At 42.4% G+C, this 22,946-nt stretch overlaps 1 protein-coding gene across 1 annotated transcript; it reads left to right on the top strand.

Annotated features, from left to right (window-relative positions):
• The first annotated feature begins 1,647 nt into the window (after positions 1 to 1,647).
• Positions 1,648 to 22,528, top strand: LOC119487535 (carbohydrate sulfotransferase 8-like). Its single transcript, XM_037768498.1, has 4 exons — positions 1,648 to 1,938; positions 10,346 to 10,537; positions 18,782 to 18,822; positions 20,237 to 22,528. Exons 2-4 carry the CDS (start codon positions 10,417 to 10,419, stop codon positions 21,233 to 21,235), a joined length of 1,161 nt encoding a protein of 386 aa, XP_037624426.1. The 5' UTR covers positions 1,648 to 1,938; positions 10,346 to 10,416; the 3' UTR covers positions 21,236 to 22,528.
• The last annotated feature ends 418 nt before the right edge of the window (positions 22,529 to 22,946 follow it).

Genomic DNA, 22,946 nt, shown 5'->3' with positions numbered 1-22,946 from the left:
ACTTCAACATTCAAAATTGAGAAAGAAATAATAATAATAATAATAATAATAATAATAATAATAATAATAATAATAATAATGATAAAAAGAAAGAATAAAGTTGAAAAAAACAAACAAACAAAAAACACACAAAACAAAAAAACAAACAATAATAACAATGGTCCTAATGTTTGTTCCCATGTAATGCAAGACTTTATTTTTTGGACTTATGCCTCAAGAATGGTTGAAAAGAGACAAATATTTATTAAATTTATTGCTGGTAGCTGGTAAAAAGGCTCTTACGAGGAAGTGGTTATCACAGGAGAGCCCAACTCTGAATACAAGGATGAACATCACAATGGACATTTACAAAATGGAGAGGATAACAGCATATGTTAACCATAAACTGGAATTATTTGTGTCAACTGTGTAACACCCCACAGACCAGATTTTATTTTTACCAATCTATGATTGTATGACAATGAAAAGATCACTCCCTATTTGTTCATACTGTTGTTTTCAGTGTTTGTTTTTATGTGTATAACAAATCTTAAAATATGGCACTTTAGACAGACATGGTTGGGTGCTGTATGTATACAGGGTCTGTAAATTATGTTGTGTATGTTTGTTGCAAAGTGTCAATAAAAATATGATTAAAAAAAAGAAATAGATAAGATCAAAAATAATCTGTATTTTTAAAAAGATATAAATTGATTAATTAAAATCCCATTTGAATGCTGGAATGATAAACTCAGTAAGTATAAATATTCCTAAACGCTCCACATAGTTTAGATCTTTCTTCCTTTTTTGTTATTGTTTTTTTTGCTCCTGGGGTTGGGGGGAGGTCCTTTGTATAAGCCTGTGGCTTCTTGACCTCTCCTGACACATTTCTTGTTTTTTTTCATTGACTGGATTTTGTGCAGTTTTATATATGTACAAATAAAAAAAATTAAAAAATGTTTGAAATAGATAAAATCAAAAATAATCTAGATTTTGAAAAGATATAAACCCAACCAACATGGTTATGTGGGCCCCACATGGGTTATGCTGGGGGTACCTGGGTATCAAGTGGGTATGGGCCCAAAATGGGCATCTTATCTGGGGCCCACTTGGATCAACTAAGTAGGTCCCACATGGGCTCCCCATGTGGGCTACCCGTGTGGTCCTAGTTCGGTTACTACTGGGATATAAGTGTATTGGCCCAACATGGAAACTGTGGACAAACCCACTTACAACCCATATTTCAGGCCACGTAGTCCCCATGTAGTTCCCACATAGAACTTAAACCTGGGGCCGAGATGGGTTTTGGTTTATGTTGCCCAGATTGGGCCCATATAACACCCAGTGTACTCCTGCATGAAACCCACAAGGGCAATTGACACTGGGCCATTATGGAACCCATGGACGATCCCATATAGGGCCCATTTTTCAGCCCATTTACTACCCACATGGGCCCCACATACAAACGTTGGCTGGGAATTGATTAATTAAAATCACATTTGAATGCTGGAATGATAAACTCAGTAAGTATAAATATTCCTAAATGCTCCACATAGTAATTATGTGTAATCTCTGCTGATTAAAACATGAGATCTCTTGTGGAGGTTTTATTGTGAAGGTCTAGCAGCTGAACTTCCGGGTTCTTCCTGCTTCTCTGCCGGTAACTTGACGCCATCTTTTCATCCCGCCTCGCCCGTCCGGTCCACCGGGAACACACTCCTCTCCTCTCCGTCCTCCGCAAGTTGGGGCGTTTTCCCTCTCGGTTCTCCGCCCTCATCAGTCACCGGACAGTTCACCGGAAACAACGGGACATTAACGGTTTCAGAGCGCGTGTTTAGTCTCCGTTATCTGTGTTGTTGTCGGAGAGACGGAGGTCAACGGAACCGGAGAAGAAGACTTTCAGACGGACCGGTGAACTCTACCGGCAGACTCCATGCTGGTCGGCTGGACTCCACACAGGTGAGGAACCAGCTGGTGCTCTTTTCTCTCTTTATCTTCACTTTACTCTCCGGTAACATCTCACTGCTGCTTTTTATATTTATATACATTTATACCTCCAACGTTATATAGCTCTCTTTACGTCTCTATATTTATAGTTCTCTATATTTATAATTCTCTTTATATTTCTTTATATCTCTATATTTATAGTTCTCTTATAATTTCTTTATTATATGTCTTTATATCTCTATATTTATAATTCTCTTTATATTTCTTTTTATCTTTATATTTATAGTTCTCTTTATATCTCTATATTTATAGTTCTCTTTATATTTCTTTATTTCTCTATATTTATAGTTCTCTTTATATCTCTATATTTATAATTCTCTTTATATTTCTTTATATCTCTATATTTATAGTTCTCTTTATATTTCTTTATATCTTTATATTTATAGTTCTCTTTATATTTCTTTCTTTCTTTACATTTATAGTTCTCTTTAAATGTCTTTATATCTCTATATTTACATGTCTTTATAGCTCTATATTTATAGTTCTCTTTATATGACTTTATTTCTCTATATTTATATTTCTTTATATCTCTATATTTTTAAGAACCGGCCCCATGGGCCACCAAGTCCCTAAATTTGGTGGCCAAAGTAAATTTTTAATGACCCAAATGAAAACGTATGTAAAAACAATACAGAAAAAGATATTTAAAGCTGCAGTGGGTAAAAATGGAGCAAATATGATTAAAAAAGTTATTTTTTATAAAACGGTCTCTATATCCTGACAGTAGTGGATGAGACAGGTAATCTGAAAAAAAATCATGTTCCTCGCTGTCCTCCGTCGTCCTCCGCCGTCCTCCGCCGTCCTCCATCTACTAGAATTCACAGACTGGAGGAAAACATCCAATCAGAGCTGATCTGGAGTCTGCCGTCTCTGAGCAGCTGTCAATCACTCACACCTGATACCAGCTGATACCACCTGATACCACCTGATACCAGCAACGTTATACTGTTGGCTCACCGGCCCCATCTGTCAGATATCATCCACAGAGATAAACAAAACATTTGTTTTAGACCCATAAACATTTTTAAAATGATTTATTCACAATCATAATAAAATTCATACCTTTATTTTGCACCTTTCTAAAAGCTCTGTGGATGTTTTATTTTTAAAAGTGATGCTGCGTCGCTCGCTGACAGTTAGAACATTTCAATAAAAAACAATTAAAAACTGATTTTGTTGCTGACGCTCGCTAGCGTCACGTTCAGTTAGGACACCGTGATCTGACTGAGACCTGATAAAACCACCTACTGGGAGACCTGGTGGCCACAGAGTCACTGCTATTGGCCACAGAGTCACTATAGTGGCCACAGAGTCACTGCTAGTGGCCACAGAGTCACTGCTATTGGCCACAGAGTCACTATAGTGGCCACAGAGTCACTGCTATTGGCCACAGAGTCACTATAGTGGCCACAGAGTCACTGCTAGTGGCGGCGGGCCATCAGGCCGTGGTTAACCTCCAACCCTGGTCTGACTGGTGTTGACTGCCTGATGGGACGAGTTCAACTCTACTTGTCATCAGACTGAGTTGACAGAAAGATGGATGATGTCATGATGATGTAAATACCTCACAGGTAGAGACGCTGCTGTTGTTTTCACCTGGCTGAGTGTGTGATGCTGTGTGAATATGTTTTCATGAAAATGAGACAGGGCACATCTTTATTTCAACAGGACCAGTGTTGAACCAGCAGGTATTATCTTTATTGATACGTCTGGTGATTATTATTATTATTATTATTATTATTATTATTATTATTATTATTATTAGTGTTTAAATACTTAGTTTATCTCCAGAAGCCTCCAGTGATGCTCTGAATGATCTGATCACTACCAGAAGAAGAACAGGCAGAAGGTAGTCAGAGAGGAGCTATGCTGCATTTTAACAGCTCATCAGCTAATATCTGCGAAGATCAGACAGATAGCAGAGGAGGACGAGGACGAGGACGAGGACGAGGACGAGGAGGAGGAGGAAGAGGAGGAGGAGGAGGAAGAGGGAGAGAAAGAAGAGGAGAAGGAGGAGGAGGAGGAGGATCATCATCTGCTGGTGGGTCTCCTCTGTCAGAGAGGAGGTGATCGAGCTGCTCTGTGATCATACTGAATTATTTCTCTCCTCGCTGCTAAAAATACACCCCACACACACACACAGATTGTACTTCTATACTTGTGAGGACCCTCAATGACATAAAACCTAGGTCCTCACCCTGAAACCAGCTCCTGATCTGTCCTCAACCTTCTCGTACGAGTTAGTCGACTAATCGATGAGTTGATTTAATCAACAACATCTGTAAAACTGAGTTTCTCCCCAAACAATCACCTTAAATCTGGTGTTTACCAGGGATGAGCTCACAAGTTTATTAGAAATTAGTGATTCAGCATGAAAAAAGCATAAAAATGACAACAGAAATCTTAGTGGACCAATGGACTCTGAGGGGGCGGGGCCTATGTGGGATTAGAATAGTTAATGATTGTAAAGTGAAATCAATCACATGGGCAGTGATATTTTTAAACATCTCATAAATGGAACATTTTCTACTTATGAAGTCACATGATGCCCAAACGTTCCTGCGGCATTGAGCAGCAAGTCACGCCCGTCACGCAGCAACGTAGTTTGTGGCTTCCTGTCTTGTAGCCTGTTGGCCTGTCGCTCGTAGTGTGAACGCAGCAGCGTTGGTAGATCTGAACTAGCAGCTCTTTATTCAGACTCTTCTTGTTCATTCGCAGGGTTGAAATTAACCGTTATTTTCTTTTAATTATTTTTCTGATTGATTGTTTAGTCTATGAAACGTCAGACAGCAGAGAAAAATATCCAGCTGATGATTGAATCCAGATCCAGGTGTGAATGAGGTCCTGGCTCGTTTGAATGTTGTATTAAATTAAAGTGTAGTGATGAAGGTGTCATTTAAACCACGTTAAGGTTCTTGTTAGCTGACCTGGTACGTCCACATTGAGATGGTTGTTTATGATTTATTATTACACGGCTTTGTTGAATACTCGATTTTGATTGGTCTATCACGGTGTTCTAAGGTCTATTATTTCTTTAGAGCAGACCGTTGCTATGTATAGCAGACCGTTGCTACGTATAACAGACCGTTGCTACGTTTAACAGACCGTTGTTACGTATAACAGACCGCTACTACGTATAACAGACCGTTGCTACGTATAGCAGACAGTTGCTACGTATAACAGACCGCTTTTACGTATAAAAGACCGATGCTACGTATAACAGACCGATGCTACGTATAACAGACCGTTGCTACGTATAACAGACAGTTGCTACGTATAACAGACCGTTGCTACGTATAACAGACCATTGCTACGTATAACAGACCGATGCTACGTATAACAGACAGTTGCTACGTATAACAGACCGTTGCTACGTATAACAGACCATTGCTACGTATAACAGACCGATGCTACGTATAACAGACAGTTGCTACGTATAACAGACCGTTGCTACGTATAACAGACAGTTGCTACGTATAACAGACCGTTGTTACGTATAACAGACCGATGCTACGTATAACAGACCGTTGCTACGTATAACAGACAGTTGCTACGTATAACAGACAGTTGCTACGTATAACAGACCGTTGCTATGGACACAGTTCTGATGTCAGACTCTGGAGGACCGTATTTTTGTGTCAAATTATAGATTTCTTCAGTAAGTAGCCGTGACATAAGCGGGATAATGTACAGCTAGCAGGTCATTGTAGTGAAATAAACCCCTTCAGGACGATGGACCTGAAGGGGTTTATTTCACAACAATGACCCTCTAGCTGTACATTATCCCTCACATGTGATTGGTATTGAGGAGGAGGAGGTAAACATATACTGTACATGGAGCTCTGTTCTCTTTGAACTGAACCACTATCAGGATTAAATCACCAGAATCACCTTTAATGTGAACATCCAGAGGAAACACGATCCTCCATTCACACACCAGCATCCATGTCCAATAATCTACAGAGGCCAGTTATTTCTGGGACGGGACGCATTAATAATACATTAAAAAGAAGAGAAGAAGACCTTTCTGTCTGCCTGGTGTGAATGCTCCGGTTACAGATGGATGTTTGTAATGGCTTCCTCCATCTCCACACTAACCACACTCCAGGGACCAACATGCATCTTTTAGTGTTATGCTAATGGAGCCGAGCTTCCACACAGTAGCCTCCCATTAAAATGACAACAATAATCATGGCACGACAATTATTCAAAATAATATATAATAGAGACAACATGGAATAAAGAGAGTTAAAGAGATGTTTTATAGCTTTTCTGTTTTCTTAGTTTTTAACGGATCACATAGGGAAATATATTGTCTTTCTTACTAAAGCACATCCAGACCATAAATACAGAAGAAGATGTGAAAGACGGACATTAGTTATGAAACCAAAACAAACCGCAGCGAGCCGAAACTAGAAAGTAGAAAACGTTGGAGTGTCTGCATGGATACGACCTGCACCTCCCCCCCTTTTAAAAACCAAAGTGGTAAACACTACACATCCAGTAAAGTATGGAAACACTTTGGGTTTCACACATTGCAGGAAAAGCAGAGCTAAACATCATGGCTAAAGCTGCATGCTAACTCTGTGATGGACAGGAAACGTTATCGTATTGCAGTAACGCGCAGTCAAGCCGGCCGTCACTCTCATCCTGATTGAGAGACTTGCCTCTCATTTTAACCTCCCAGACCAGCTTCTCATGCTGATTTTAAATTTTGTTACTGTGAGGGTCCAGCAGGTTTTAGTGAATGGACAAATATCCAAGATATCCGAATCAAACACAGGTTCCCCTCAGGGTTGTGTGTTGTCACCCCTCCTATTTATCATGTACATCGACAGCTGCAGGTCTTCTCAAGAGAACAGGCTTCTTGTTAAGTTTTCTGATGACACTGTCCTGTTATCTTTACTTCAAGGCTCAGAGTCTGATCATGGTCCAGCATTACTTGAGTTTGTTAGATGGTGCGATGATAATGATTTCTCAATGATCATTGACTTCAGACACAAGACTGAAAACAAAGCTAGTGTCATACACGGCGAAGATGTTCAGATTGTGGAGTCATATAATTATCTTGGAACTGTGTTGGATTGTAAACTTAAGTTTCATATTAATACAGAGTCTATCGTCAAACGAGGTAAACACTACAGAGAATCTATTTATTGAGGAAGCTGAACTCTTTTAATGTCAGCGAGAGGATCTTTTATCGGAAGTCTAAATTAACCTTTTCTTTTATTTGTTGGTTCAGTGGATAACCATTAAGGACAAGAACAGCCTGTATAGCATTGTTAAGGTTTGGCCAAGATTACTGGAGTCCAACAAAGAGACTTGTGTTCCCTCTGGGAGGATCAGGTGGTAAAGAAGGCTAAAAATATTATCAGCCAACCTCTTCATGTTCTGTCTCCTGAATTCTCATTGATGCCTTCGGGACGCCGTTATCAGGCACCTCTGAGGAGAACTAACCATTTACTCCAACCCTTTTATTCCTTCTGCTATCAGGTTATTAAACTCAGACAGTAGTCATTTCATGTGAGATTTTTATTGACAGTTCCCTTACATGATAAATCATGTAACAATGTCTACGTATTATCTATTTGTTTTCTCTTATCTATTTTATTGCTATTATATTTGATTAACTTATCTGCTGTCCTTTACCGACCTCTGTTTGTCAGTTCTACTGGTCTGTGATTGACATAACATTTTGAATGGTTGTCTGGATGTTGTCTGTGTGTGTTTGTGGGGTTAGCTGTAAATTGAATTGCCCTTCTTGGGATCAATAAAGTTGTCTGACTCTGAATCATATCCGTGGTCAAATGAGCCCATATACTGACATTTATGTTAAATGCATTCAAACGGCCCCGATGGAGCTGACCATGGATGTATAAAGAGAACGGAGCTGACGGGAGAGCTAGAGACCACCTTGGAGAAGTTAGAGGAATTATACACTTGGGACTGTTTTCAAAATAAGGTGTTAACAAAGGGAACTGTATATACAAAATACATATATGGAAATAAGATTGATTGGATTATATTCACCAGAAGTATAAAACATTACATGTCCCTTATAAATTAAAAAGAAAATACCACTAATTTGTGAGGGAAATGTCTTTATTCTTAGTGTTAAAAAAGTTAACAAAAATCACAATAAATCTGAATATCGAATAGCAATACTTAAAAATCACAATACATATATGGAATCAGCTCCAAAGTATGGTGATAGTATTGATAAGGAGATAGATGTATCAACCAGCTCTAGTGATTTATGGACGTTTACTGTGATGGACATTATTAATCAGTTCCATGATCAGTGTGTCTGTGCTGCAGCCTCACAATAACTAACTTCCTGTTCTTGATACAACACCTGCATGCACCTCCTCTGACTCTGGTTCTCCTCTGAGATCCTCCGGAGCACCTTCATTCACAGTGAGCAGCAGGATCAGGATCTCACCGGGTCAAACCTATTTCCTGTTGACCTTTGATTTGTCAGGGTCTCAGCTGGGTGGAGGACTCTGATCTGATGGAGGCTCAGAGTCCGGCGGCGGCGGATTAACATGACAGATGGAGACCTCAAGAGAGATCAATATGTGTCGCCTGATAACCTGCAGACAAACAGCATCCATCACTGCTCCATCCTCCACATCCCTCCTCCTCCACCTCCCTCATCACCACTCCATCATCCATCCTCCACCTCACTCATCCTCCACCTCCTCCATCATAATCATAATAATAATAATAATCTTTCCCTAAACAGTAGGTTTCCTCACACTTTGTTGAGCTCCTGACACGTTCATGCTCGGGCCCTAATAATAATAATAATAATAATAATAATAATAATAATAATAATAATAGTTGTAATAATAATAATAATAATAATAATAAACCATCAGCAAGAGTCAGACTAGATTGAGCTGCTCTGGACCAGCATATTCAACCTGTGTTGACCTCAGCAACCGACCTGATGATGATAGTAATAAACCCAGAGAGACGTGGAGTTTTCATTTGATCCTCTGAATGAAGGATTAGTGGACTGAGGCCACGGTGGAGAGACTACGGAGCCTTTATTGTGCTTATCAACTCATCCCATTTACAGATTACATTCATGCTACTTGTAATACTAGTATAGTATGAGGTTGTAATACTAGTATAGTATGAGGTAGTACTACTAGTATAGTATGAGGTTGTACTAATAGTATAGTATGAGGTAGTACTACTAGTATAGTATGAGGTTGTAATACTAGTATAGTATGAGGTAGTACTACTAGTATAGTATGAGGTTGTACTAATAGTATAGTATGAGGTAGTACTACTAGTATAGTATGAGGTTGTACTAATAGTATAGTATGAGGTAGTACTACTAGTATAGTATGAGGTTGTACTACTAGTATAGTATGAGGTTTAGAGTACAGCCTTTGTTTGTTGTGTTTGTTCTCATGATGGCTTCTTCCAGAGTCTTCATCACTCCTCTGAGCTGCTGCTTCACTAGTTCAGCCTGCAGTGTGTGTGTGTGTGTGTGTGTAGGTTATCTCTATAGCGACTGTAGAGACACACCTGCTGAGGGAAGCTGTTTGACTCCAGAGAAACAGATGTTCCTGCTCGGCCTCATGGGAAACAGGAAGTGTTCAGTCAGCAGATTGTTGAACAGTAAACACAGGCGCGCGCACACACATACACATACACACACACACACACACACACACACACACACACACACACACACACACAGTGACGGCGCCCTCTAGTGGAGGAGTAGATCTGACTGGTCGGGAGCACATGGGAGGCTTTACAGCTGCTAAATCACAGATTGCATCCACAGGGCTCTCAACATGGCGACGGCTCACAGCTAACAGTGTTGACCTGGGGGAACCGAAGGGTGGGCGCTACGTTTCCATGACGGCGCTGTTATCAGGACGGCGTTATCAGCTGTAACCGCCGTATGAGAGCAGTGCAGAGCGGCAGCCGTGAGCTGACTAGTGGGGCACGCTCACATGCACTAACATGCACAGAGAAGCTGTGTTTCCAACACACACACACACACACAGAGGGAGAGAGACTTCAGTGTGATGTCAGAGGTCACAGTTCATGTATGAACCGGTATGTTTATAATGAATGTTTTTAACCAGTAACAGACAGATGATGTGATCCTGCTGATCACAGGTCAGATACAGATACTGGTCTCTGTGACAGTTGGTCTGTGGTGGTCTCATCTCCCTTCACACAGTGGGAACCTTTAGATGCTAACAGATGTTGGTGGTGAACCTGAATGTGACAGCTGTCAGTGTAACAGTGCATAACGTCCATGTGTCCAGTCTGAAGGACTTGTCTTAATGTGGACCAGGTCTGACCTGCCCCACCTCTGTGTCCTCAGGCTGTGCAGCGGTGGCTGATCTGGGACCAGCCTGGTGGACTCTAGGCTGCAGGACTCTGCTGTCTGTGGTCATGAAGCTGGTCTGCCCTCTGTACCGCCCCCTGTGGTTCCTCATGCTGCTGGGAGCCGGATCTCTGCTGCTGCTGGTCCACCTCCAGGACCTGACCGAGATGGTCCTGCAACAGAACCCAGGTCAGTGTTCTGTGTCTCTCTCAGATCAGCTGGTTCAACAAGGTTTACTAACAGTCTACATGTCACACCACGACTCACAAACATCCTCCTACAGCCCTTTTCATTTATCGGTCTTTCTTTCTTGTGTGATTGTCTCAGTTTTGTCCTCTCTCATTCAGTGTTGTGTAACTGGTGATCAGTTCTACACTCAGGCTGTGATCACTCTTCTTCATAACTTCATCACTGAAACGTGAAACACATGTTGATATCATTAATTCTGACTTCCTCTTCCCCAGGATATCATTATCTGTGGAGTCCATCCACAATAAATGTCCATAAAGCCACTTAGAAATCAGAGACAACAGAATCATCCTGGTTCTATCGGAGGTGTCACTGAGTTACATTGTGATGTGTTCAGGCTCTATATATCATATAAAATAGATATTAGAGAGGGAATTAGGAGCTGTTTAACTTCCTAACAAAAAACAATTTGCTAACAGTAATAAAGGAATGGATGTTGGAGTACATGAAATTTATTGTTTTACTTTGATGTTTTACCGGGGTATTGAATCGACCACTAAGGTTATGGTATCGTGACATTCCTTATAAGGCCTTTGTATTTATATATTTTTAATCTCTCGGCATATGGCACAAAGGAAGTGCATCAACTAGAGTTGGCTGGATTTCCAGTTTTGCCGGTCCGGCCTGCTCTGGTCCGGTGTACGAGCTTAAACCAGTTTGATTTAATGCTGAAACAGCTGAAACAGCATTTGTTCGTAACGTTAGCGAGTGTCCAACAGACCATGTGTGTGTGGGGTTGTCGCTGGCGTCATAGCTGTGAACGTAGCTGTAGCAGACAGTGTGTGTACAGTTTATTTGTTGTAGGATAAATGCTACGAGGGTACAACTCCTCCGCTCAAGACCCATGGATGTATTAAAAGAACTGGATCCAGCGTTGGAGGCGGGGCCCCGGTCATTCCTATGAGAGTTGGTCATTGGAGCATGAAGCCTAAATGGCTCGACTTCCGTCTGGAAAAGTACCCGTATCTTGGCGGAGTAGCGTCCGAGATGATTGGCGCAGTAGCGTCCGCTCGGTCACATGACTTGGTCACGGGGTCTTAATGTCACGCCGTCGTCACGGCTTGTGCTCCAGCCTCGGTCTGGGTCTCACTCACATGAACGGAGGAAGGGAAATAACTCTAGATTCAGCTATTAATGCGTTTTACAACTTTAAAAACTTAATTTTTTTAAATAAGGACTATTAGAGTGTTCGTACTGGGAAGTTGATTAACCTCTTTCCCAATGTAAGTTTATGGGAAAAAGCCTTTTTGGGCCCAATGTATCACGTGACGGACACGGAAGTTGCAGTACCGCCGTTTGGCTACTACGAAAGTCGGGATCGATGACCGGCGCACTTCCTGGGGGCTTGTCAAGACCGAGCCAACTTCCTGTATCTGTAACACCGGCTCAACTCTCTTAAGGTGGGCTGTTAAGGTGGACCAGCTGTTCTCCTCAAAGTGACGAGCCACTCCTCTGAGTTTTGCTCAGCTTTTTTTGCTATTTTTTAATAGTTCTTTTAACTGATAGAATTAATCGGTTAAGATTCTTGATTTTGGTTAACGGTTAATTCTTAACATCCCCTACATGCAAACATTAGCAAACCATCAGTAAACACAGAGTCCAGCTGAGGCTGATGAATGTCTGGTCATAAATGCAAAGTGTTGGACACATTAACATGTTGAAGGACATCCAGAGTTCAGTTCATCTTGAATGATGAAGCACATTTCCTCCAATAGTTGTTGAGATGTTTCAGTCTGCAGACAGATTCTGGTTTGATATCCAGAACTAATGATGACACAAACCCAACATGTTTCTGCAGACCGCTCAGATAAAACCTATAAATAGGAAACATTAGATATTTATCCTGCTTTTTGATGTCAGATATTTATTTCATTATTCATTAGTTTATTCAGTCGTTTGGTCTGGATGCTGAGTCGACGCTGCACCTGAAACATCATGTGATCAGCTGCAGGAGGACGACAGTGATGAGAAGGTCCAGAGACCGATCGATACTCTGATCAGCCAGCGGACCCACACTGCCTCAGACTTCATTAAGGTGTCACTGTGGAGGAGAGAGACGGTGATCCTGAAGTATTGATCAGATAATGAACCGATCAGAGACGATGAACACCGTCGTAACTAAACCAGCAGCAGCTCACACAGTATTTCTGTTCTCTGACACTTCTGTTACTGTTAAAACAAAACCAAAGAGTTTAGAAGTAAAGAGGTGAAACTCTGCTGCTTTTCTGATAACAGCCGCTACATCTGCCGCCATTTTGGACTGAAAACACCACTGAGTCTGTGTCCATGTATTATTATAGATTATATATTATTATTCTTCAATGTATTCAGTGTTGTATTTCTAGTTTAAATGTGTTGCCAGTGTTGCCTCAGAGAACATCATATGTAAATCTATTTAGTTGAGCTGAGGAGCAGCAGTGTGTCTGCTCATTAAATCCTCTGTGAGCTCCTCTCTGAGCTCCAGATTATATATATACATTGTATATATATATATATATATGTATATATATATATTTCCTCCCTTCAGTGACTTAATGTCATGTGAAAGTTTGGCTGCGGAGTGATGACATGTGTGATGTTCGGCCTATTTCAGTCCAAACAACAACATGTCACAGCACGCCGGCGCCGCACTTCAACAGTGCACTTTAATTAAGGTTCTCCTGGGTGGGGGGGTTCTGCTTTAACAATATGTAACGAAGTGACTGTAAATACTGCACAAATGGGTTTTGTATTAATTAATCTCTTTGTAGTCATTTTGCATCTTTGTGGTGGTTTTGTGTCTCTTTGCGGTCGTGTTACGTCTCTGCAGTCCTTTTCTGTCTCTTCGGTTCTTTTGCGCTTCTTTGCAGTCGTGTTGCGTCTCTTTTGAGTCTCTTAGCCCTTTTATGTCTCTTTTTCCCTTTGTGTCTCTTTGTGGTTATTTTGCATCCTTGTGGTCAATTTCTGTCTGTTTGCAGCCAATTTTTGTCTTTGTGGTTGTTTTGGGTCTTTTTGTACTCTACTGTCATGATGTAGTAAACACTTTATCACAGTACCATGAACGGTATAGCAGTACACTACCATTACCTCGTACTGTTAGACTAAAATGACAGAAGTCATGTGCGTTGCGTTGCGTTGCGTTGCGTTGCGTTGCGTTGCGTTGCGTTGCGTTGCGTTGCGTTGCGTTGCCTTGCGTTGCGTTGCCTCGCGTTGCCTTGCGTTGCCTTGCGCTGCGTTGGGTGGTGTTGTGACTCGTGTATAAACGTTAAGAGAACATGACGTTAAAACATTTTGTTAACTTGAGCTTCATTCATGTGATCAGTTGGTAATAGAGGAAATCTGAGTGTGTTCACGTGTCTGAATTATACAGCACAGATCTGAACAGCTAAAAAGGTAACCATGGCAACTATGAATTCACGTTGAAGGAAAAGAAGCTCTAAAACAGCACAATGACATTAATACACGAGTCCAAAGAGTTTCAGAACAGAGAATCCAGAGATGAGACCCTAACACAGCAGTTATCTTTATTACTCTTTATTTGAATATATGTAGAGCAGTTTATATCTTTGCATTCTCTTTACTGGAGCAGGTGGTGTGTGCTTTCACACATCAACATCTGGAGACAGATGTGTAAACAATGTGTCGCAGTGTAATAGAGATGATCTGCAGCTGAGATGATGAAGAGGAAATTAAATATAAGAAGTAATCTTTTAACATTGTCTCTATTTTCATAAGAAATAATTAGAGTTGAGTTTGATTTCCACTGGAGCCATCATCATCTTTCTGATGTTTAATAATGATGACGGAGATATCACAGCTGCAAACTCTTCTTCTTCTTTTTCTCCTTCTTCTCCTTCTTCTCCTTTTTCTCCTTTTTCTCCTTCTTCTTCTTCTTCTTCTATCTGTCAATTCATCGATTAGAAGTTTGGTCGATAAAACATCAGAAACTGTGAAAAGAGGACGTCTTCATATATCTTGTTTGTCCAAAACCCCAAAATATTCAGATTTTATTAGTACATATATATATACAGTATGCTATGTACAGTATAACAAACCGTTGCTACGTATAACAGACCGTTGCTATGTGATAATGTACAGCTAGCAGGTCATTGTAGTGAATTAAACTACAGTCAGACCCTCTGTGTCCTCCAGCAGCTCGTTGGTCATCTCATAATACAATATTCATATTAAGGGATGCTGACATCATGTTATTGTGTGACTGATCACACACTGTTACCTTTGTGTGTGTAGAACCAACCCCCCTCACACACACACACACACACACACACACACACATACACACATACACTCACAGCACTTCTTCTTCTGCTGCTGCTGACTCCCACTTCCTGCTCTGAGCTGCATGCTAACTAACTGTGTGGACAATACGAGTCAGTGTGTCCTCAGTCAGTCCACATTATCTTCATCATCATCTTCATCATCATCATCACCCACTCAGCGGAGAGTCACTCAGAGCAATGATCAGCAACTTCACTGATTTCACTCATTTGAGAGATTAAACTACAGATTATTTCTGTTATTGATGTCAAACTCTTAATGAGGATTTTCTCTCTTTTATTTCACAGTGAACTGAAGAGTTTTGTGTTTTTGACACATGAAGACGTAACATTGAACTTTATCTGCATTTTCACTGTTTTCTGACATTTCATAGACAAAACTATTATTCAGCTATCAATAATATAAATAATGGTTAGTTGCAGCCCTATTTTAGTCTCTAAAATAATGAATGAATGAGGTGTTTTCTTAGATAAGTTTGAGTTTGATCATTCACATTTGATATAATATGTTGGGAGTTACTCTGGAATGTGGTGCGACACTCAGTAAAACAATGATTCTATACACCCTTTTAGTTTTGCCACCATGATGACGTCACCGTGTTAGCTGGAGGCTAAAAATGTCATCTCGCTGTGTTGTTGGGTGCCAGAATCCAGATATCACATACATTTGAGATGACAAACTGTGATTCGAGGCTCTAGCGAGCTACAATATAACACAATATAACAAACTATTAAACTATCAGAGACAGAAAAACCCTGATCCACTTTAGTTCTGGTTCATATTCACAATGACTTAACGCCTCTGTGTAACCTCCATCAGAGAGAAGACTGGCTGTTTCTATAGAGCTATTATTAATAGATATACACACAGTGTGTTGAGATGATGTGTTTCCAACTGATCTCAGGTCAGTAATTCTCAGTATTAGTACATCCTCTCCTGCTGCCGTCGGCTCAATAAACAGCTTCCTGCAGCTTTTATTGTCTCGTTCTATCTATATCTGTTAATATGACCTCATGTTTGCAAAGCCTCATGGGAACCAGGTGATAAATCCAGGTGTATTTTTAGAGGCTTACCTCACTGCTGCGCTGGGGCTGTAACGCTATCCTCCTCCTCCTATTCTTCTTCTTCTTCTTCTTGTTCTTCTTCTTCTTTTTCTTCTTTATGATGTTCCTCCAGATGTGTGAATCTCTCAATAATGTCCTCTAATTAGAGAAGAGGATCTATATGAGACATGCAGTACTCTCAGTACTCGTACTACTCTCCGTACTTCCAGTATTCTCTGTACTCTCAGTACTTTCATTACTGACGATACAAATTTTTACTGAGTGGAGCCTGAAGGCATCATAGGTTTATGATCACAGAGATCATCTGTGTGAACTCGCCTTGGAGATACAAGGTCCCAATGTGACAGTGATGATGGCGCTATCATTAGCGCGCTACAGTCCCAGGTCACCGCTGCCTCAGCTGTGCTGCAGTAGCAGGTGCTGAGCTCGGCATTTCTGAGGCATGCTGGGTAATTAATTAGAGTCCGGAGGGAGCTGGCAGGGTCAGAGGTCAGTAAACACACCTGTACAGACTCACTTGCTGTTAGCAGGAGGAGGAATGAATGTGATGATCAAACAGCTTCATCAGATATTACAGCACTGCTACAGCTGTTCCGAATAAACTGTTCCTGTTCCAATCAGCTGTTCTTCGTCCACTGCGGCTGGCGCTTTCAACGCGAGCGACAGGAATAAATAGAAATAGGGCGTCCTGCACGGCAACGCCGTGAACAGCGGTCTCCTGGTTGAAAGTCTTGTGTTTGATGACACATCCACCTCCCCCTCCCTCCGCCCTGAACGTGACCATCTGAACAGACACAAATATCCAAACATTAACTCATTTATTTATTTGATTTATTTTATATGTGTAAGAAATGAGTAAAAAAACAAGACTAACATATCACATGAACAGTAAACACGTAGCAAGCTCTCAAAATATACATTCTCATAAACATCATAAAGAAATATTAAATATGTGCTCATTTTCCGTAGCACGGTGGAATTAGCAAGGTAGCTAGTCAACTAGCCAGTCGCTAAATGAGTAAAATTTAACAACTTAATGCTTCATCCACACACTCTTGTCACAGCGTAGGAAAGCACAGTGCTATCGCCAGATGAGTGACAACTTTGTTCACCTCATTTTCTGTGTTGCATGACAGCATGGTGGAATTAGCAAGCTAAGCTAGCTAGGTAAACAGCCGTCCGACCAGCGGGCTGGTGGCCAACGGCAGCGCTGTAAAGATAAATTGAGGGCGTTTAAATCTTTGGATGCCTATAGTTAACTATCCTTCAGTAAAGTCAGTCAAAAAGAGAGTTGTACAATATCGGCGGAGCGTTTCAGAAATGGAGAGAAAGGGTTGTTTACTCTTCATCTCTGAAACGTTTCTCCGATATTGTAGCTCGCTAGAACCTCGAATCACAGTTTGTCATCTCAAATGTGTGATATCTGGATTCTGGCACCCAACAACACAGCAAGATGTCATTTTAGATGTGTAACTTTAGCCCACTGCTAGTGTTAGCCTCCAGTCTTTCCTTTGTTTAGCCTCCAGCTAATACTGTGATGTCATCATGACGTCAACACTAGAAGGGTCTATATCCTGCACTGTTTACTGTGCTCATGGCTCTGTTGTGCAGCATGTTACCCCACACTTAATTAAAGTAATCAATGGTGATATTGATCAGCCCTATCAATGTCTTGGTGGAGTCAGTGGTGTTTTCTTCAGCAGCTCGGAGAGCTGACAGACTCAGGATCAGTTACATGTTTGAGTTGCGTTGCATTGTGTTGTGCACACGGTGAGGTGCAGTCTGGGTAATAAATAACCAGGAGGAGCAGGACACTGCTAACCTTCAGAGTCAGGAAGCTGCTGAGAGGCCATCTGGAGCTGAGTGTGTTACAGCGTGTGTGTGTGTGTAGTTAAGACTCAGTGATGCCAGGGTTATTTAGAGCATCGTTTGCCTCCTGTTGAGTCTTGTCAACAGTGTGTTCAGCTTCGTCTGTTCACAGAAACTCACTCACATAACAGGAAGAGGTTTCTTTCACTTCACGTGACCTTATGCCAAATTTACACCAGCTCGCTGCAATAACTATAATTTTCTGATTTCGGGAGGCGTGTTACAGACAGTAACATCCAGTAACGTCCAGTAACACCCAGTAACAGACTGTAACATCCAGTAACATCCAGTAACACCCAGTTATACCCAGTAACACCCAGTAACATCCAGTAACATCCAGTACCAGACGTTCCTCTGTGAGCAGCACCGTCTCTCCTGCTGCCTTCAGTTCAGCTCCACTGCAGAAACCTGCAAGACGACGCTCAGCAGAAAAAAAACCTTGACATTCACACCAGCGTCTCACAGTGCCTTGCTCATCTGCTGCCTGACAGTCCTCCTCTCAGGACCGGGTGGCTGTTAGCTTAGAGCTAACTGCACCTTCATCTGTCTGATTAGAGGAGGATAAATATGCATAACTTCTAATCTCAGAATAAAAGTCTGCATATATTCTGCTGATTGATTCGTTTCAGTCATATTGTTGATCAAATATTTGTTAATTCAACCTTCAGTGTTTCTGTTTTTTTGTTCTTTTAAATCTGTTGGTGGGACAGAACGAGGCATTTAAAGACGTCACTTTGGACATTTTACAGACTAACCCACTAATCTGGATTAACTGAAAATGAATCAGTAGGTCACCTGATAATAAGAGTTAAAGTTCTCTCTCTTTGAGTTCTTTTTACATTTTTGTTTTTTCAAAAGCCAGAAATCTAAAAAAACATCTGCTGATGTAATCGATTGATAACTATTGATTAGCATATTACTGTGTGATCCCACTGTTTATCTCCAGACCATAATAATCCTCTGTTGTCTGCAGGTGTGAACTCGCTGGAGGCTCCCAGGTGGCCCGTTGAGAAGGTGAGCAACACAACACAGACACAGAGACACCTCCTGGACACCAGCAGCATTACAACCAGAGTTTAACTGATCCCAGACCAGTTTACTGAGATCCTGGTTAGAATAAAACAGAGCCACCTGCTGAGAGGAAACCTTTTATTAACCACAGATCACATACGGGTTATTATATTTTCATTTATTGTGAAAATGTATTTATTAGAATCAAATATCAGTTTAAAATCAGAAGAGTTCATATGATGCACGTCCTGTTTATTCAGTATTCATGTGTGTGTGTACTGTAGAGAAGGATAGATGGGCTGTTTCATGAGTTATTAAAAACATTATTATTTACATCATGAATAGAAATGACTTGATCCATCTGCAGCTGTTCACAGGAAACTGTGTAAAAGTCTTGTGTTTAAAGTAGGGCTGTTAATCAATTAAAACATTTAATCACGCTTAGTCACACATTTTTTATCTGTTCCAAATGTACCTTAAAGGGAGATTTGTCAAGTATTTAATACTCTTATCTACATGGGAGTGGATAAATATGATGCTTTATGCAAATGTATGTATATATTTATTATTGTAAATCAATTAACAACACAAAACAATGACAAATATTGTCCAGAAACCCTCACAGGTACTGCATTTAGCATAGAAAATATGCTCAAATCATAACATGACAAACTGCAGCCCAACAGGCAACAACAGCTGTCAGTGTGTCAGTGTGCTGACTTGACTATGACTTGACCCAAACAGCATGTGATTATCATAAAGTGGGCATGTCTGTAAAGGGGAGACTCGTGGGTACCCATAGAACCCATTTTCATTCACATTTCTGGAGGTCAGAGGTCAAGGGACCTTTTTGGAGCGTTATTTAACCTTCTTCCGACTAGCGATGGATTGCAGCACACAGTGTTGAATGATGGAGGGTTTATATTGCACATAGTTGCTTCTAGTCTCACAAACAGCGCTGCCTGCCACAGTATCATAAAGCCTGATTCATGCTTGCCGCATGCGCATGAGTCTGTACGGCTAAAGTGACATCACACCATCAGACGCGGCCCTTTGCTTTGGTTCCGTGCGGTAGATTTTCGTCTGTCAACGCACATCCAACATTTTCTAATAGGTGGAGAAAACGGAGAACTTTAAGGAGCTTTGAGAATGTCGGAGAAACCCGCACGGAGTATAAAATATCCAAACGTTTCCTCGTCACGATTCGGTTGCGGTTGGTACCGATGGATTAATCAGGTTTTTCTAGTTTCATATGATACCAGTATCTTCACTCAAGCTTTAAAACTGAGCCGCTACAACCTAAAAATCACAAGTTGTGTTAATGTGTTAAAGAAATTAGTTGCGCCTTATTATCACGTTGTCTTTGACAGCCCTGTTTGTGTGTGTGTGTGTGTGTGTGTGTGTGTGTGTGTTGTAGGATGACGACGTTGTGACCGGTCAGACTCTGGTGAAGCTGAAGGACTCTGAGTCTCTGTTGGTTCTGGAGGACGCCGTCGGCTACAAACCGCCGGTCACCAAACGCCACAGGAAGCTGCTCCTGAAGAACCCTGCCGGTGGCGAGGAGGAACTACATCTGCAGCAGCAGCTGGCGGAGACGCTGGCGTCCCGGCGCCGACTGCTGACCGACGTCTGTGCCAAATACCGGCCGGGCGTCACGGAGCAGCTGGTCTCGCGGCGGCAGTTGTCCCGGGTTTTCGTGGAGGACCGGTCCAGGCTACTCTACTGCGAGGTGCCCAAAGCCGGCTGCTCCAACTGGAAGCGGGTGCTGATGGTGTTGGGAGGCAGCGCCACCTCCACACGAGACATTCCTCACGACGCGGCGCATTACGGCAACCACCTGCGGCGGCTGGAGAGCTACGACCGCACCGGCACCGCCGAGAGACTCCGGTCCTACACCAAAGTCCTGTTCGTCAGGGAGCCTTTTGAGCGTCTGGTGTCGGCGTTTCGGGACAAGTTCGAGAGTCCGAACTCGTACTACCACCCGGTCTTCGGACGCCCCATCATCTCCAGATACCGCGCCAACGCCACACACACCGCCCTGCGCACTGGCGCCGGCGTCACCTTCAGGGAGTTCGTCCAGTACCTGCTGGACGTGCGCCGGCCGGTGGGGATGGACATCCATTGGGAGCCCATCAGCCAGCTGTGTAACCCCTGCCTCCTCAGGTACAACTTCATCGGCAAGTTCGAGAGCCTGAAGGAAGAAGCCAACTTCCTGCTGCAGAACATCGGAGCGCCGAGGAACCTCACGTTCCCGGACTTCAAGGACCGGAACCCACGAGCCGAGAGGACTTCCTCCAGGATCACCCAGAGCTACTTCTCACAGCTCAACGCCACCGAGAGGCAGAAGGCATTCGACTTCTACTACATGGACTACCTGATGTTCAACTACCCCAAACCCTTCACAGACCTGCACTGAGTCCAGGACCAGGACCAGGGAGGGCACTGAGTCCAGGAGCAGGACCAGGGGGACACTGAGTCCAGGAGCAGGACCAGAGAGGGTACTGAGTCCAGGAGCAGGACCAGGGAGGGTACTGAGTCCAGGAGCAGGACCAGGGGGGCACTGAATCCAGGAGCAGGACCAGGGAGGGTACTCAGTCCAGGAGCAGGACCAGGGGGGCACTGAGTCCAGGAGCAGGACCAGGGAGGGCACTGAGTCCAGGAACAGTACCAGGGGGGGCACTGAGGCCAGGAGCAGGACCAGGGAGGGTACTGAGTCCAGGAGCAGGACCAGGGGGGCACTGAGTCCAGGACCAGGGAGGGCACTGAGTCCAGGACCGGGGGGGGCACTGAGTCCAGGACCAGGAAGGGGGTCTGAAGCTAAAGGCTTAACAGAGCAGAACTCCCTCATATTTCTGGTTTCAGGACTACAGAAGAACTACTGGTCCTGTTGGACCTTGTCTGATTATGGGTCTTATGGTGGGCCGAGGAAGAACCTGATCAGGTCTAGGAGCTGATCTGGATCACGGGGCAGATACACTAATTATTGGCAGAGGTCTGCCCTTCTAGTTTTCTTTTTCTATATCGACCTTCGTTCTTTATTCTTCAGGAAATTATTAATTACTTTAGTTGCAGAGAACGAATCAGAACTCTGATGGAGGAGCTGGTGTTGGTTAATATGACCTTTTGACCTTTAGTTTAGTCGTACAGCTGAATGACTTCTGTGAAGTTAGTTTTACCTTCATTTCTCTGAGACGTCGTCCACATTAAGACGTCTGTCCGTCCACAGAGACAGGTACAGCTCTTCTTCTTCTTCTCCTCTTTCCAGGTAAATCATGATCAGGTGAGACCGATGACATCATCAGGTGAGACCGATGACATCATGTTTCCTCTCAAACTAACAGAGTTTAACATTTAAACTCTGGATGCTGCAGACAGTTTAAATAAAACCTGTTTCAAATCAGAGCATCTCCATGACGTAGATGATGATGTAGATGATGACGTAGACCATGACGTAGACCATGACTTAGATGATGACGTAGACGATGACGTAGACGGTGACATAGACGGTTACGTAGACGATGACGTGTCACCAGGCTAAACAGACTAAAGAGACTTTATGAGATGAAGATGAAGACGACATTGGAGCCTTAACACTGCCATATTTCACTTGCTGCATTACACTGGTTGATGTGAATCATAATCATAATAATAATAATAATAATAATAATAATAATAGTAATAATAAATGTGTGAGCTTTTTATCTAGAAACTGAGACGTGGTGGTTTTTATTCAGAAAAACATGAAGACACATCCTGAGGTTCAGGTTCAGTGATGATCACTGAGCAGTGTTTTTTTTTTTTTTTTTTTTTTTTTTTTAAAGTTATTTTTTTGGGGGCATTTTCATGACAGGACAGTGGATAGAGTCTTGAAAGGGGGGAGAGAGAGAGTGGATGCGGAAAGGGCCACAGGCCGGATTCGAACCCGGGCCGCCGCGGTCAGGACCAAGCCTTAATACATGGACGCCCGCTCTACCAACTGAGCTAACCCAGGCGCCTGAGCAGTGTTTTAATGAAGAACAGATATCCTCCTTCCTCCTCCTCCTCCTCCTCCTCCTCCTCCTCTCCTCCTCTCCTTCTCCTCCTCCCTCCTCCCTCGTCCTCCTCCTCTCTTCCTCCTCCCTGCTCCT

This window comes from Sebastes umbrosus, chromosome 4 (genome assembly GCF_015220745.1).
Source record: "Sebastes umbrosus isolate fSebUmb1 chromosome 4, fSebUmb1.pri, whole genome shotgun sequence".
Classification (NCBI taxonomy): domain Eukaryota; kingdom Metazoa; phylum Chordata; class Actinopteri; order Perciformes; family Sebastidae; genus Sebastes; species Sebastes umbrosus.
This window is presented reverse-complemented; position numbering and strand designations above follow the sequence as displayed.

Excerpts from the sequence above, each read along its gene's own strand:
- LOC119487535 (XM_037768498.1), top strand. The coding sequence starts at position 10,417 with ATGAAGCTGGTCTGCCCTCTGTACCGCCCCCTGTGGTTCCTCATGCTG. Across the intron at positions 10,538-18,781 it reads GGTCCTGCAACAGAACCCAG|GTGTGAACTCGCTGGAGGCT; the intron begins GTCAGTGTTCTG and ends TGTTGTCTGCAG. Across the intron at positions 18,823-20,236 it reads CCAGGTGGCCCGTTGAGAAG|GATGACGACGTTGTGACCGG; the intron begins GTGAGCAACACA and ends TGTGTGTTGTAG.